The sequence below is a fragment of the Podarcis pityusensis genome (assembly GCF_964106645.2).
Source record: "Podarcis pityusensis genome assembly, chromosome: 7".
Classification (NCBI taxonomy): domain Eukaryota; kingdom Metazoa; phylum Chordata; class Lepidosauria; order Squamata; family Lacertidae; genus Podarcis; species Podarcis pityusensis.
This window is the reverse complement of record NC_138031.1, coordinates 1,429,624-1,445,478: the sequence shown is the minus strand read 5'-3', so window position 1 is coordinate 1,445,478 and position 15,855 is coordinate 1,429,624. Positions and strand designations below refer to the sequence as shown.

The following is a 15,855-nucleotide window of genomic DNA, read 5'->3' as shown; positions in this document are numbered from 1 at the left end:
CTGAGTATATTTCAACTTTGGAACGGTCTCTCCTTCCTTGGAGCTTTTTAAGCAGAGGTTGGGCGGCCATCTTTCAAGGATGCTTCAGCTGAGATTCCTGCATTGCCGGGACTTGGATTGGGGTCTCTTCCAACTCTACAATTTTATGATTTGACCCTTTCCTCTCTGTGATGAAGTCTCAAGGCCTGAGTGTGGGTCTAATGAAGACTTGTGGGTCAACCTTAGACGGCAGATGGCCTGTTCTGTGCGTCAGGCCAAGGGACAGCATCTCTCGCAGGGAGGATGCGGGAGAGACAAAACAAGCCAATTCAGAGGAAGTTTACCAGAGAATAATTCTTTATTTCCTCACCCCCCAACACACACGCGCAGAGACTGCTGATCCCTAGCACTGGTCTTCTGCCTTGGTGCCATAGACCTCCACCTCGCACAAGGTCAAGTATTCGGCCCTCCCCGGGATGTGGATGCTCACATAGCGGCCCTTGAGCCAATTGCAATACAAGGTGCTGACGGAGCCAAGGCTGGTGTCTGTGATGGTCCCACAGCTGCAGAGAGAAAGTGGAGGTGAATCCAAAACAGCTCAGTCTATGGGGACATTCATACATTTATTCATACGTTTTATTTCTATGCTGCTTTAGATTTTAAAGGGGAAAATCTCAAAGCTGTATGTGAAAGGACTCCCAAATGCCAGCCCCTCCCATTCCTATCGCTGAAAGGTGGCTTCTCACATTCCCCAATTTTCATTATTAACCGCTGGCGTTGTTCTAAGGGCCCACTGCATGCCCAGGTCTTTACACAGACTGAGGGGCCAGATGGCTGTGCCAAGGCAGGGCAAGGGGCGTCTAACGGATCTCCAAGCGGAGGGATTGGAGGAAGGGCAGCGCCTGGTGGCCAGTGGCTTCTGGCTGAAGAGAGTAGACAGGAGGCGGCCAGGTGGAGTCCGAGGAGGACTCAGGAGGAGGGGGGGCCGCAGGGGTCAAGGGGGGTGAGGAGCTGATGGCGGAGCAGAGCTTTGGCTAAGGAAAGCGCAACTTCACAGAGGAGGGAGAAGCGAAGTGAATTGGCGATGTGCTGAAGAGGTCGGGCAGAGGAGAGGAGACCAAGGAAAGCCTGGACTTCATCCCTGATCCAGGAAGTGGGGTCTTCTGGGAATAAAGAGTGAATGGGAAGGAGGGATTGGGGTGGGGTGGGTGTTTTTATTTATGCCCTGTCTTTTCCCCTGATGGGACTCAGCATGGCTTTGTCAGGTGTGCATGCAGGAACCAGGCCCTGTGACCAATAGGACTCTGCAGGACTGGGGCCTTCCTAAGTTTGTTCTGAAGAGGCAAGGCGCAGCCACACAGGTGAGGCCAATTGGTAACTCACTGCACCTGGTGGCAAGAGCCGGGAAGGGATATAAGGTCAGCATTTTCCTTCGACTCTTTGCCACAGCAACACGCTTTCTGCCTTGCTGCGTTTGGCTTCTTGCTTCCTGATCCTTGAACCTCAGCTTCTTGACTCCCTGCTTCCTGACCCTCGGACCCCTGACTTCTTGACTCCCTGCTTCCTGACCCTTGGACCACTGACTTCGTGACTCCTTGCTTCTTGACCCTTGGACCCTCGGCTTCTTGACTCTCTGACCCTCGGACTCTTGGTTCCTGACTCCTGGCTTCTAGACCCCCATTCCTGCTCCCACCCCGCCATCTTGCCCTCGGTCCCGACGTCCCCTGCCGGGACCTCGATCGCCCGTGAAACGGACCATGACAGGCTTACAGATAAAAAGAAGAACTGCAAAACACATGGAAAAGCAATCATTACCACCCCCCCATTAAACGTTGGTAGAATTAAAACTGTACACATCGTGTTTGCTGGGACCTGTGTAGAGGAGGGCGACCAAGATGGCCAAGAGTCTGGGAACCAAGTCTTAATGAGGAACGGTTGGTGGAATTGGGGATGTTTAGCCTAGAAAGGGAAATATGAGAGCCATCTCCAAATATCTCAAGAGCTGTCACCTGGAAGATGAAGCAAGCTTCTTTTCTCCTGGGGTGGAGGGGTGGACCTGAACCAAGGACTCCAAGTTACAAGAAGGGAGATTACTGGAAGGAGATTTTGGGAAGAGGCAACTGGAACTTACAGGGGGTTGGACTTCCCTTGGTCAGCCACAGAGTCTCCCACGCGGATCTCAGCTCCCTGGAGTCTTTTACCGCAGCAGTCCCCGCGGTTCTTCACCACCACAGCAGAGATGGCGTACTGCTGGCCCAAGTCCACGTGCCACCAGGGCTCCGTGTCCAGCTGCGTGTGGGTGCAGCTGCCCGTTTTATACCAGTCCCCACCGCAGTTCCCATCCACGGCTTTGCTTGCTGTTCCAATAATCTCGTGGGGGTAGACGGAGGACTGACAGGTTGGGCGGCCTCTGGCCAGGTTGCGAGCTGGAGTCAGGGAATGAGAGAAAGAAGGTGGGGACAAGGACAAATAATAGTGCAAGAAGAGACCAGCCCGTCTCATGCAGCACCTGCTCTTGTAGTGGCCACTCAAATACTTCTGGGAAGCCCCCAAGCAGGACAGGAAGGCAACAGAAGGCTCATTATTATTTTTTAATTTAAATTTCTTTCATGCTCAGAACGAGCAGTGACACAAAAGAATACAACACCACTGATGTGGTAGCATTTCTTAATTATACCACAGCCATGTGCCCCACTTGAGAGACGGAAGCCCCAGGTCCCCACAGAAGCTCAGAGAAATGAGGAGGTGCTTACAGAACAAAACTAGACTTTCTATAGACCTGGAGTACTGTGTCCAGTTCTGGGCACCACAGTTCAAGAAGGACATTGACAAACTGGAACGTGTCCAGAGGAGGGCAACCAAAATGGTCAAAGGCCTGGAAACGATGCCTTATGAGGAACGGCTAAGAGAGCTGGGCATGTTTAGCCTGGAGAAGAGGAGGTTAAGGGGTGATATGATAGCCATGTTCAAATATATAAAAGGATGTCACATAGAGGAGGGAGAAAGGTTGTTTTCTGCTGCTCCAGAGAAGCGGACACGGAGCAATGGATCCAAACTACAAGAAAGAAGATTCCACCTAAACATTAGGAAGAACTTCCTGACCGTAAGAGCTGTTCGACAGTGGAATTTGCTGCCCAGGAGTGTGGTGGAGTCTCCTTCTTTGGAGGTCTTTAAGCAGAGGCTTGACAACCATATGTCAGGAGTGCTCTGATGGTGTTTCCTGCTTGGCAGGGGGTTGGACTCGATGGCCCTTGTGGTCTCTCCCAACTCTATGATTCTATGATTCTATTGAATTGCACTCGCTTACTAGCAGTTCCTGTGAGAAGGATCTAGGGGTCTTGGTGGACCACAACTTAAGATGAGTGATGCAGAAGGAAAAAAAAAGTGAATGCTATTCTAGGCTACATCAGTAGACGTCTAGGGTCCAGATCAAGGGAAGTAATTGTTCCACTCTCTTCTGCCTTGGAATACTGTGTCCAATTCTGACCACCATAATTTAAGGAGGATGTTGACAAGCTGGAAGGTGTGCAGAGGAGGGCAACCAAGATGATCAAAGGTCTGGAAACCAAGCCTGATGAGGAACGGTTGAAGGAATTGAATATGCTTAGCCTGGAAAAGAGGAGCCTGAGAGGAGATATGAGAGCCATCTGCAGATATCTCAAGAGCTGTCACCTGGAAGATGGTGCAAGCTTGTTTTCTCCTGCTCTGGAGGGTAGGACTTGAACTGATGGCCTTACGTTGCAAGAAAGGAGATTCCTACTAAACATTTGGAAAAACTTTCTGACAGTAAGAGCTGTTTGGCAGTGGAACAGGCTCCCACGAGAGGGGGTGGACTCTCCTTCCCTGGGGGTTTTTAAGCTGAGGTTGGATGGCCACCTGTCCTGGGTGCTTGAGTTGAGATTCCTGCATTGCAGGGGGTTGGACTAGATGACCCCGGGGTGCCTTTCAACTCTACAGTTATATGATCCTATGAGGCTGACCCAGGGTCTCTCTCTCCAAAAACAGCAGGGCCAACAGACTGAAATGGAATCCTATTTACTTAATAAAGTCTATCTCATGCTTGCTTGTAATAAAACCCCAAAGTGTTGCTTTGACCCATAGACTGGCCCTTGCGTCCCCCATGTCTTACCAATGCCTTGCAGTTCTGGCTTGCAGCTCTGGGCCTCCGCCTGGCCTGCCAGGAGCACCAGGGCCAGCAGCCAAGTCCGGGTGGGGAGCATCCTGCAAGGGCAGAGTGGAGATGGCAGTGAGGGACAGCCGCCTGCAGGAGCCATGGGGGTCTGGCCCCCTTAGCAGCCTCAGAGGGCTTTGCTTGCAGCCAGGAGTGCTGAAGAGGCATTCAGGTCAATCAAGGACCACGTTGGGCAGGAGAACGGTCATCCTCCAAAGATTCCTTACAGTCCTATATAAGACCTGAACAATAACAATGCCATTTCAGATCTGCCCATTCAGGGTCAAGACTTCTAGGCATGTTCTAGGCTTCAAGGCTCACATCCAATGGATTTCCCAGACTTACCTTGGCTCTCTTTCTTGGGATCAGCGCCTGTTGTCCTTCTTGGTGGCTTGGCAAGCCCAGGTTTTTCTCTTGAAACTGACACAGAGACCTCCCTGCTTCCAGCTGAGTCCTGTCCCCTTTTATCCCCTTTCAAGCAGGCAGTTCCTGTTTGACTCAGAACAACCCAACCAATCAGGAAGACTTTGACGGAGGGAATTTGGCTATCAAGATCCACTGTTTACATCCGTCTTCTCACACAGCTTGTGTGGTTTCTACATCTCTGCCAAGAGGGGGAATTTGCACTGCTTTATCACCAGGGGATCTGCCTTGAGTTTAACAACATATCCTTGTTGCATTTAGAGGGCAGGTGGATGCTAAAGTGAGTAAAGTAGTGCCTTTAGTTGAATGTGCTTCGGGTTGAGCGCGTTTGAGTTGCGCTCCGCGGCAACCTGGAAGTAACGGAGCCCGTTACTTCCGGGTTTCACCGCTCGTGCATGCGCAGATGCTCAAAATGACGCCATGCGCGGAAGCGGCAAAACATGACATGCACAGACGCGCCGTCACATCTTGCGTTCCATTTGGGATGCGAACGGGGCTCCAGAACAGATCCTGTTCACATCCCGAGGTACCACTGTATTGGACGCAGCCAGTCTGGGATTTCCTGAGCCCTGCCATGACCACCACACTCTGTGATCTATGGCAGTTGAGTGCCAGACGGCAACTAAGGCCTTCGATGGCTGCTAGTCATGGTGATGATGTTCTTCCTCCTCCAAAGGCCAATTGCTGGGAACCACAAGTAGTGAGAGCGCTGTTTCGCTCCTCTCCTTCTGGTGGGCTTTCCATGGGCACCTGGTTGGCAACGGAGAGAACAGGATTCTGGGTGAGGAGATGGACCTCTGGTCTGATCCAGAAGGTTGCTATGAAATTCTTAAGAGAGCCTCTTGACCTCACATAGGTAGACTTTGTTTACAAAGCTATAGTACTACCAACCTTACTGTATGCTTGTGAAACATGGACCACGCCATGTCCAACTCCTTGAAAGATTCCATCAATGGTGTCTCTGATAATTTTTACACATCACTTGGGAAGACAGGTGAACTAATGCCAGTGTACTGGAAGAAGCAAAGATCACCAGTGTCAAAGCAATGATTCTTCAACATCAACTTCGTTGGACTGGTCATGTTGTGCGGATGCCTGATGATCATCTTCCAAAGCAACTACTCTATTCCAAACTCAAAAATGGAAAGCGTAATGCTGGTGGTCAACAAAAGAGGTTTAAAGACTGTCTCAAGGCAAATCTTTAAAAATGTAGCATAAACACCGACAATTGGGAAACACTGGCCTGCAAGTGTTCCAGGTGGAGAACAGCCTTTGCCAAAGGTGTCATGGACTTTGAAGACACTTGAACTGAGGACGCAAGGGAGAAACGTGCTAAGAGGAAGGCACGCTTGGCAAATCCACACTGTGATCAACTCCTGCCTGGAAACCTATGTCCCCACTGTGGAAGGACGTGTGGGTCTAGAATTGGCCTCCACAGTCACTTACGGACTTGCTTTTAAAACCGTGTTTATGGAAGACAATCTTGCTCAGCTACGAGGGATCGCCAAAGATGCCTCTGAATGGCAATTGCTGGGAACTACAAGTAGTGAGAGTGCTGTTTCGCTCCTCTCCTTCTGGTGGTCTTCCCATGGGCACCTGGTTGGCAACGGAGAGAACAGGATTCTGGGCGAGGAGCTGGACCTCTGGTCTGATCCAGAAGGTTGCTGTGAAATTCTTAAGAGAGCCTCTTGACATTGATGTTATCAATGCTTCTTCAGACTATTGACTTTGTGTTTTAATGGGCATGGCTGGGATGTGGCCAAAATAAATATGGCTTTTAGTGTTTGTTGCAAACATGTGTTAAATGAGAAATTGGAGGCTTCATATATTCAAATCACTTGGCACTGCCTAGGGTCAAATATTACTTCCTCTTGCAGGACAGAGTCTGCGCCCAGTTGGAGGGGACCGAGTCTTAGAGTTCTAGGAGTCCAGAAATTGCATTTTTTTGAAGGCAAGTTCCAGTCCCTTGGAGATTTACACTGCTCAGAATAATTAAGAAAGTCTGGATTTTGCTTAAAGTAGGTTTAAATGTGTTGTTTAGACATGTTAGGCTGCCCAGTGGTTGTCCTAATTCACCTTCGTGCCTTGTCTTTAAACTCACCTCCTTTTTATTATTTTTTTGCCTTGTTATGAAAAAAATTCCGGGGTGAGAGACCACTCAACAGCCCAGCTCATCGAAGTGCAAGTCCCCTGTGGGTCCATGCAGTCAGTAAAAGAAGGAAGTTCCAGCCAAGTAATTTGGAACAAAACAGCAATCAGTAGACCATGATCTTTGCTGTTGCGCAACAGGTCTCCAAAGGAGTAAGAAGCCCGAGTAAGGGGTGACCTCCTCTTTTCAACCTTCCCTCTTTCCCCCAGAATACACTTCGAGAGGCATCACTGATACATCATCACTACATCACTAGCATGTCACAAATGGGGAGGGGGGTAAACAAGTCCAACATGAGGTCACTTTCTCAGACCCTTTCCCAACACCCCTTAAGTCCCCATCACCAAAAGAACAATAAAACTCTTTCCATATCATTGCCCTCAGGACTTGTCTGGAGATGGGCTTTCAGAACACCGGACTTGCTCAACCGCCTCTGCGGATGTCTAGTGTTGCCCCCCTGGTCGCTCCCTGGGTGGGGGGCCATGTCTGTTCTCTCACGCTTGGGGAATTATGGCGGGATGCCCTGTTCCTGCTGCCTACGTGACTTCCTGCTTCTTGGTTCATGGAGGGAGGTGGAGCCCAAATTCACCTTTCTTTAAGGGTTAAAATGGCCTTGGAATGAGGAGAGCCGGTAAAAGTATGGATTTTCTATGAATTTATAAAGCTAGGTATCTTCCCTGAGCTGTCAAGTCGAAAGGATGGTGTTATGTACTGAGTTGGATAGGCTCCAAAATGCAGCAGTCTGATTGGTCCTAGAACAATAGGATCCAGAATGCAGCAGTATGATTGGTCCGCAGGAGCCACCCAATCCAGCTCTAGGTGGAAGTGAATCCGCAACCTGATTGGCCTACAGGAGAATCCTGTATTAGCCAATCACGTGGGGCCCATTGTGTAAATAATGTATATAAAGCAGATATTTTGGGGGAACATTCATTCCTCGCTACTATGAGCTGAATAAAGAGCATGAAATCCACACTCGACTCCGAGTATATTTCAGATACATTCAGGCATAATATTTGTAATGAGTGCCTGCTTCCTCCTGCCATTTTGCCTCCCTGAGGAAGAAGACCCCCCAGAGCTGCTGCCCACCGAGGTCTGGGCTGGGAAGAGGGAGAGGCCACCTTTATAGCCAGGCAACTGACAGGTGCCTTTGTGATATCATAGACAACCCATAGCCAATGGGAGCAGCCAACCAGCTACACATCCACCTAACAGTTACCTCGTTCAACCCACATTTTACCAGATTCCTCGCAAGAATATCATGGAGGACTTTGTCCAAAGAACTTGCTGAAATCAAGATACGCTATGTCCACAGCATTCCCCTGATCTACCAAGCTTGTTACTCCATAAAAAAGAAAGAAATTGGGTTCATCTGACATGACTTATCTTTGAGAAACCTATGCTGGGGCTTAGTAATCACAGCATCCTTTTCTAAGTTCTCATAGACTGACTGCTGAATTATCTGTTCTCGGACCTTTCCTGGTGTCAATGTCAAGCTCACTGGTGGGTGGTGATATATATGTGGGAATAAACCAGATGGAGGTACCCATCTGTTCCATGGCACAGAGCAACTGCATTCCTGCATTGCAGTTGGACTAAATGACCCCTCAACTCTACGATTCTTTGATTATGCTAATCATGGGGTTTAACTACCGGGTAGTCAGCCAAAGCCATTGCCTGACAAGCAGACTGGTTTGCAAGCCTGTTCTTATACATTCCACCCACACAGATGCAGCTTCCAGACTGACCCTGCTAAACCTACATCACACACCAAAACTGACCAGGGCTACCAAGGCCCTAGTCCCTAGCGAATTCTGAACAAATGTTTTCATGATTCACAGTGGGCAAAAATGGCACCTTGTGCTTCTGGGGTGGGGCAGGGGGAGACATTTCCACTTTAATTAAAAAGTTCAACACTGAAGTCTTACACAAGGCTAGTGTTTGCCCAAGTAAGCCTTGCACACCACTGATAAACAGGTCTTGAGCAATACCTCTGCAATCATCAAAAACCCCAAACGATTCAGGACAAACGAAAGAAAGTTCAGGCAGAGTAGCATGTTGGGGGGGGTGCCTTTGGCGGGGGCCACATTTGCAAACATCTAGTCTGCCCCTGCTGGTGCTAAAATCCTGCTTGTGGCTCCCCACAGGCAACTCTTCAGCCCCTTTGAGAACAGGATGCTGGACTAGAAGGGCCCGATCCGGCAAGCTATGATGTTGTTGTAAAATATGACCATCCCATAAAGAAAGATGACTCAAGTGTTCACCATCAGAAGAGCAGCTTCTAGGTCATTGGTTTGGGGAGAAATAGGAGTTCTCCCTGTGTGTGTGTTGGGGGAAAAGACACGATTTGGGTTTGTGTCTGACCCACAGACAAGCTCCCTTCTTGCAGCTCTTCCCAGCACCTGGCAGTTCAGGCTTGCAGCTCTGGGAATCCCCTTCCAGGAGTGCCTGGACCAGCCGCCAAGTCCAGGTGAGTCACCTCCTGCGAGGAGGAAGGGGGTCGTGCTGGAGCCATTGGGGTCTGCCTCCCTCTTAGCATCAGGAAGAGTAAGAAGATGGGAAAGGTGGACTCAGAGCCAGCCAGGAATGCTGAGAGGAGAATCAAGAGCCCTGTTGGCCAGAGAGCTCCATGCACTTCCTCAAATGGCCGTGGCGGGGGAACATGAGTGGCGCAAAAGCGTTCCTGTTCAGTACACACACACACACACACACACACACACACACTTTTATTGGGGGTTTTTAAACATCATTTCCAACAACCATATAACTTAACTTCTTATCTTGTACAATATTCTAGACTTCCGTCAACTCCTCTGATGATTTTTCATTCTTTATCACTTATTCTGCATTTCTTAATTTCTCTATTACTCCTAATCATCATTAACTAATAACTCTCCTCGTAGTCTTTCTTGCAATATTTCAAATCGTCCTCCTTACAGAACTTCTTGCAGTCCTACTAGCGTGATCTGTTCATTACAATTACTTTTCAAATAGTTCACATATTTACTCCAGTCTTCTAAGAATCTCTGGTCCCACAGGTTTCGGACCTTTCCTGTTAATTTATCTAATTCTGCATAGTCCATGCGTTCCTGTTCAGTCCTTGTCAGCATGGAAATGGAGTGAGCGGGAGAGAAAGAGAGAGTTCTGGAAAATTACGAAAAAAATGGCAATGCTTGCCTTAGCATGCTATTGTTACACGTTAAAGAATATGCGGTTGAGTAAGTTGGGGGAAGTCAGTGAGGTGTGGCAGCTGTAGGATTAAATCTGTGGTTCGGTGACCATTGAAATGGGGAACCTGGAAACTAAGGCAAAGGGTTAAAAGGGGGGGCAGGAGACCATTCAGTTGGAGAGAGCATGGCGCTGGTTAGAAACTGCAGAGAAGATAAGAGGGGGAAGAATGAATAAACACGGAGCCAGTGTAACTGCAGATGTGTTCCATGTGGACTCTCGTCCTCTGGAGGCTTCTAAGCAGAGGTCGGATGGGCATCTGCCATAGATGCTTTACTTGAGATGACCCAACTCCCAAATTCTATGATTCTATGTAGGTAAATGTATGAAAGATTTGAATTATATGCGCTTGGGGTCTCTTGCCTGAACCGTGAGGTTGGCAGGACAGCATTCCTGATCTGAAGCTCCCTGCCTTGTTGAGCGACTGTCAGAGATGTCTAAAGGGGCAGCTGCTCTGGCCAAGGGAGCTGAGGACTCTGGGCCCAAGAGGAAAGGTTGGCTGACAGCCTCAAGAGATACCGTACTTTTCCGTGTATAAGACTAGGGTTTTTATTTTAAAAATAGGTTCAAATTTGTGGGTCATCTTATACACAGATACAATCTCCCCCCCCCCCCATTTTCTCAATTTGGAGTCCCCCAAAATAGGGGGTGTCTTATACGTGGGGGCAGGTTATACATGAAAAAATATGGTAAATGCCAGGCCGGAAGGTGAATTAAGGCAGTCTGTACTGCAAATCTTATTCACATTCAGACTTGCTTATTTACCCTGAGACCTTTTTTCATGACTTCCGAAAAAAATACTTCATGGTAGCCAACGAGGTTTTACTCAGAGCTATCATTTAAATTAAAAGACATAACTTAGGGTGCACCACACTTTTGCTTGAGCCATATTTTGATTGCATTGTGTACCAATTAATTTCCCTGGGTCTGAGAGCTTTTCATGGTTCAGCAGCCAGTAATTTTTCAAGGAAACTTGTGGAGTATTTATTATTCTATTCTATTCTATTCTATTCTATTCTATTCTATTCTATTCTATTCTATTCTATTCTATTCTATTCTATTCTATTCTATTCTTTAGAGCCTTAAAGTGCAAGCCTTTACTACTGAGAAGAATTAAGTCTCACTGAGTTCAATAGGGCTTACTCTCTGGTATGCGCCTGATCATCATCACATTTTCTTCTTCATCTTCAACTACTCCTACTACTACTATAATGTGTGTGAGAGGGGGTGCCAAACTGAGTCTTTGACCGGGGTGAAAGAAAGCCTCGTTTCTCCCCTGCAGAAGAGGAAGGTCATCCTGGGGGTGTCCTAGGAGAGCCAGAAATGTAAGGGGGAAGCTGCGGGCAGGGAAAGGGAAGTAGCAGGAGGGGACAGTGGCTCAGTATCAAACCACAATTATCAGCTGGTCAACATGTGTCAGGTCAGGCATAGTCTCAACGAGAAATGTGTACATAGTTATTTACCATATATTCAATCAGCCTTTTCTAGTCTTCTTTCAATGTATGTTCTTCTTGTTCTCTTCTTCTATATGTTAAGTTGACAGAATATGTGCAGCTTGCAGACTTAACATATGGAACATGCATTTCCCAGACATAAGCACTGCTCTCCTAGACCACGTCCGAACGCTCCCCTTTGCACACGCAGACACACGCCATCTGCCATCCCATGAAGAATGTCTGTGGACGCATTCACTCACCAGCCGCTCTCCATTCATAAACACACACAAACACACCAGCTTCAAGCCATGAATCTCCACACCACTTCTGTCAACTGACTTCCAAAGGAGACCTTCAAAAAGCTGACATCTGCAGCACCTTCTGGCACCCACTGAATCCATGAATTTGTCCAGTCTTCTTTTAAAGCCATCTACCATAGTTCTCTATCCTTTCTCACCATCTTTCTACCCCTACGCCCTCCTGCTTTTCCTCTCAGCAATCCATGTCTGTTTGTGACATCACAGAAGTTTTGACATCATCGTAGCCATTACACTTTGACATCATCGTAGCCATTACACTTTGACATCATCGTAGCCATTACACTTTGACATCATCGTAGCCATTGGCAACTACAGAAACAGCTGCACAACCCCTCATGGAAGGGGGCAAGAAAGAACACTAAACATGTATGCATTTAGAAACTTAGCATTGCATTTGTTTTATATGAAATCAGTCAGACACAGTTTTACTTTTTTTTAAAAAAAGGCATGACCTAGCCACTGTGAGCCACCAACGGTCACCTCCAGACTGGATTATTGTAACTCACTCTATGCAGGGCTGCCCTTGAAGCTGACCCAGAAACTCCAGCGGGTGCAGAATGCTGCGGCAAGATGCCTTACGGGGTCCTCACTGCAGGATCACATTCACCCGGTGATATACCAGCTGCACCGGCTCCCGGTGGAGTACAGGATCAGGTTTAAGGTACTGGTTTTGACCTTTAAAGCCCTATACGGCCTAGGACCCTCGTCCCTACAGGACCACCTCTCCTGGTATGTCCCACGGAGGACCTTACGGTCTTCAGACAAAAACATCTTGGAGGTCCCGGGTCACAGGGAGGTTAGGCTGGCCTCAACCAGAGCCAGGGCTTTTTCAGTTGTGCCCCGATCTGGTGGAACACTGTCACAAGTGACTAGGGCCCTGCGGGATTTGACGTCTTTCCGCAGGGCCTGCAAGACAGAGCTGTTCCACCAGGCCTTTGGCCAAGGCACAGTCTGACCCCCTCCTTCTGTAATCCTCACTGAACTCTAGCCCAATGGTTGCCATTAATTTGATCCTGAACTGATTTTAAAATGAACTGATTTTAGAATGTTGCATTACTTTTATTGTTAGCCACTCTGAGCCCGGCTACGGCTGGGGAGGGCGGGATATAAATAAATGATGATGATGATGATGATGATGAAAATAAACTGCCTTGCTTCAGTCCTGCTGTTCTCTTCATTACTTTCACGATCGGTCTCGGGGAAAACCTCACCGGCTTCCTGAAAGGCAAACAACACGTTGAGTGGGATGGCCTCTGTCCAGCAGCCTCAGCCAGACCCTCCACTGGCTGCTGCCTGGCAACTTCACCCCGGACGTCCTGGTCAACTTCTGCTGGTTTCTGCCCATGAATATCCACTGGTTCCATTCACCCTGCGCCCAGAGGATGGCACCTGCCACCCTCTGAGCACGTATTTCCCACAACACTACTTACCTGGACCACGTCCGAATGCTCCCATTCACACACGCAGACACACTCCATTCGAAACCTCCCATTCACACACGCAGACACACTCCATTCGAAACCTCCCATTTGCACTCACAGCCACACGCCATCTGCCATCCCGTGAAGAATGTCTGTGGACGCATTCACACACACACACACACACACACACACACACACACACCCAGCTTCAAGTCATGAATATCCACACGGCTTCTGTCAACTGACTTCCAAAGGTGACCTTCAGCCAGCTGACATCTGCAGCACCTTACGGCACCCGCTGGCTTCTGACTGCAAACTCCACCAGCCACCAACACCTGCCGGCTTCTGACTGTGGAAATTAGCTGCCTTCAAGCTGCGATCCCACCCAGCAAGCGAACTTGCCTTCTGCCAGTTCCTCAGCATCCCATTGCAGGATGAGTGCCTCCTTCCTCCTGCCATTTTGCCTCCCTGAGGAAGGAGACCCCCCAGAGCTGAGTGCCGCAGCTGCTGCCCACCGAGGTCTGTGCTGGGAAGAGGGAGAGGGCCACCTTTATAGCCAGGCAACTGACAGGTGCCTTTGTGACATCATAGACAGCCCCCAGCCAATGGGAGCAGCTGTGGACTCGTCACCATAACCACTTTGAGCATCACAACTGGGGCTGCATCTCAGCAGTGACTTATTTCTTTGTCTGTTGGTTATTAAAAACACTGATAGCCCCCCCCCCCATGCTCAGGTGGGGGAGATGTTTGGCCCAGCTGCTCAGGGTGTCTTCACGCCCACCCCACTGGGAACCCGACACGTCCTCCTGGGACAAATCCTGCCACTCACACCTCATCCTGGCTGGCGCCGTGGGGCACAGGGCAGAGAGGGGGCCGCAAAGTGTGTGAGGAGCTCCCACCTGGCACTGCCCACCAGTTGGGACAGGAAAGAGGGAGGTGGATTTGGGAGCCATGGAGTCAAAAGTGCCCAGCGGAAGCCGTGACCCACAGGAGTGGGTATTTATGCCCTAGTGTGGACACAGCAGCCATGTCACATTGCCTTCTGGGCACCTTTGGACAGAGTTAACAGAGAGCTTGTCCACTGCAGATTTGAAGCGGCTGGTGTCTCGTTGTGCAGCATCCAGACAACATCCTCCTCATCCAAGTGGCAGGCCAGAGCTCCCCACACACCAGATTTGTTAAATGAATTCTAGGGTCTCATATATGTCAGTCATATGTTCATAAATTTACAAGGCAAACACATATGTAAGTATATAAACCACATGTCCAAAATAGTACAGGAGAGCCATCCCAAAGCCATATTGACTCTCCTAAATTGACCCCAAATATTTCTCTGCAAAGAAGGAAGGAAATGGGGAAGCCTCTCCATTGTCTTCTGCTTACCTGTCTTAAGGGCGTCTTTGTGTATGAAGAGGGTGAGCCTGTGACCTGGTTTCAGGAATTGAAGTATTTGCTATCACAAAAGAATGGCCAGGCTGCCCAGGTAAAGCAATCAGTGACCATTGTCAGGTATCCTGGCAGACAGGGTTTCTGCTGTAGACCACCTCCTTCTGTGATGTATGTGAAATATACTCAGAGTCGCAACATCCGTTAGCACCTCGTACGACACGGGGCCAGTGACCCTGGTGATTGTGGCGGGTACCCATGCTGGGCCTGCCCCAAAATTCTTTGCGTACACTGGGTCCTGGGCCTCGAAGGTCCGGGGGTTCCTGCCTTCCCCCACCACTACCTCATCCTGAGCTCTATCGGGGTGAAGGCGGTCCAATCTGATTGCAAGGCGCCGACCCATTAGTAGTTCAGCGGGGCTCCGGCCAGTCGTTGAGCTGGGGGTGCTGTGCTGTGCTAGAAGGAATGTGGCAAGGCGGTACTCCCAGTCCCATTGCGTCATGCGGCGAAGGGTGTCCTTGGTGGTCCGCACCATGCGTTCTGCTTGGCCATTGGTGGCAGGGTGGAACGGCGCCGAACGGATGTGGCGGATGGCGTTCTGCGCTGTGAAGGTTTGGAATTCTCCTGACGTAAATGCAGTCCCGTTGTCTGAGACGAGAGTGTCAGGGAGCCCGTGGGTTGCAAACAGCCTGCGTAGTACCCGGATGGCTGCGGACGTGGAAGTGGACGGTACCAGTGCGACTTCCAGCCATTTGGTGTAGGAGTCCACCACTATGAAGAATGTTTTCCCCTGAAAGGGGCCAGCGAAATCCACATGCAGGCGTGACCATGGTGCTCGGGCGGACTCCCAGGACTGGACTGGGGCCCTTGGGGGGTCTGGGCGGGATTCTTGGCAGGCCTGGCAGTGTTTGACCCAGGCCTCTATCTCTCCATCGATCCCCGGCCACCACACATAACTCCTGGCAAGGGCCTTCATTCTTACTACTCCTGGATGTGTCTCGTGTAGGGCTGTGAGGACCCTTTTGCAGAGGGGCTGGGGAACAACGACTCTGCTTCCCCATAACAGGCACCCCTTGTGGGCCGACAGTTCATGTTTGCGGGTTGTGTAGCCGGCGAATTCTGGCCCGGGGCTGCTGCTGGGCCATCCCCTCCACACCCAGTCCAGGACCCGGGAGATGACCCTATCTTTCTTGGAATGGTGTGCAACTTCTTGTGCCTGAATGGGGCGGTCAGGAAGCAGCTCCAGGCTCATAACCTCTTGTGCAGGTGCTGGGTCAGGGCCTGTTTCCGGTAGTGGTAGCCTGCTGAGGGCGTCCGCATGGCCCATCGCCTTCCCAGGTCG

The 15,855-nt window shown here is 49.7% G+C and overlaps 1 protein-coding gene across 1 annotated transcript; it reads right to left on the bottom strand.

Annotated features, from left to right (window-relative positions):
• Window positions 1-315: 315 nt before the first annotated feature.
• On the bottom strand, window positions 316-4,809 carry LOC308480903 (fucolectin-like). The gene is made up of 4 exons (XM_081012875.1): window positions 4,496-4,809; window positions 4,109-4,200; window positions 2,111-2,405; window positions 316-542 (listed from the first exon to the last, which is right to left on the bottom strand). Exons 2-4 carry the CDS (start codon window positions 4,197-4,199, stop codon window positions 383-385), a joined length of 546 nt encoding a protein of 181 aa, XP_080869001.1. The 5' UTR covers window position 4,200; window positions 4,496-4,809; the 3' UTR covers window positions 316-382.
• Between the last annotated feature and the right edge of the window lie 11,046 nt (window positions 4,810-15,855).

Bases quoted from the DNA above. Each gene is read 5' to 3' on its own strand.
- LOC308480903 (XM_081012875.1), bottom strand. From the start codon at position 4,199: ATGCTCCCCACCCGGACTTGGCTGCTGGCCCTGGTGCTCCTGGCAGGC. The intron at 2,406-4,108 runs GTAAGACATGGG...CCCTGACTCCAG, and splicing joins GCCAGAACTGCAAGGCATTG to CTCGCAACCTGGCCAGAGGC. The intron at 543-2,110 runs GTAAGTTCCAGT...TTCTCTCTGCAG, and splicing joins CAAGGGAAGTCCAACCCCCT to CTGTGGGACCATCACAGACA.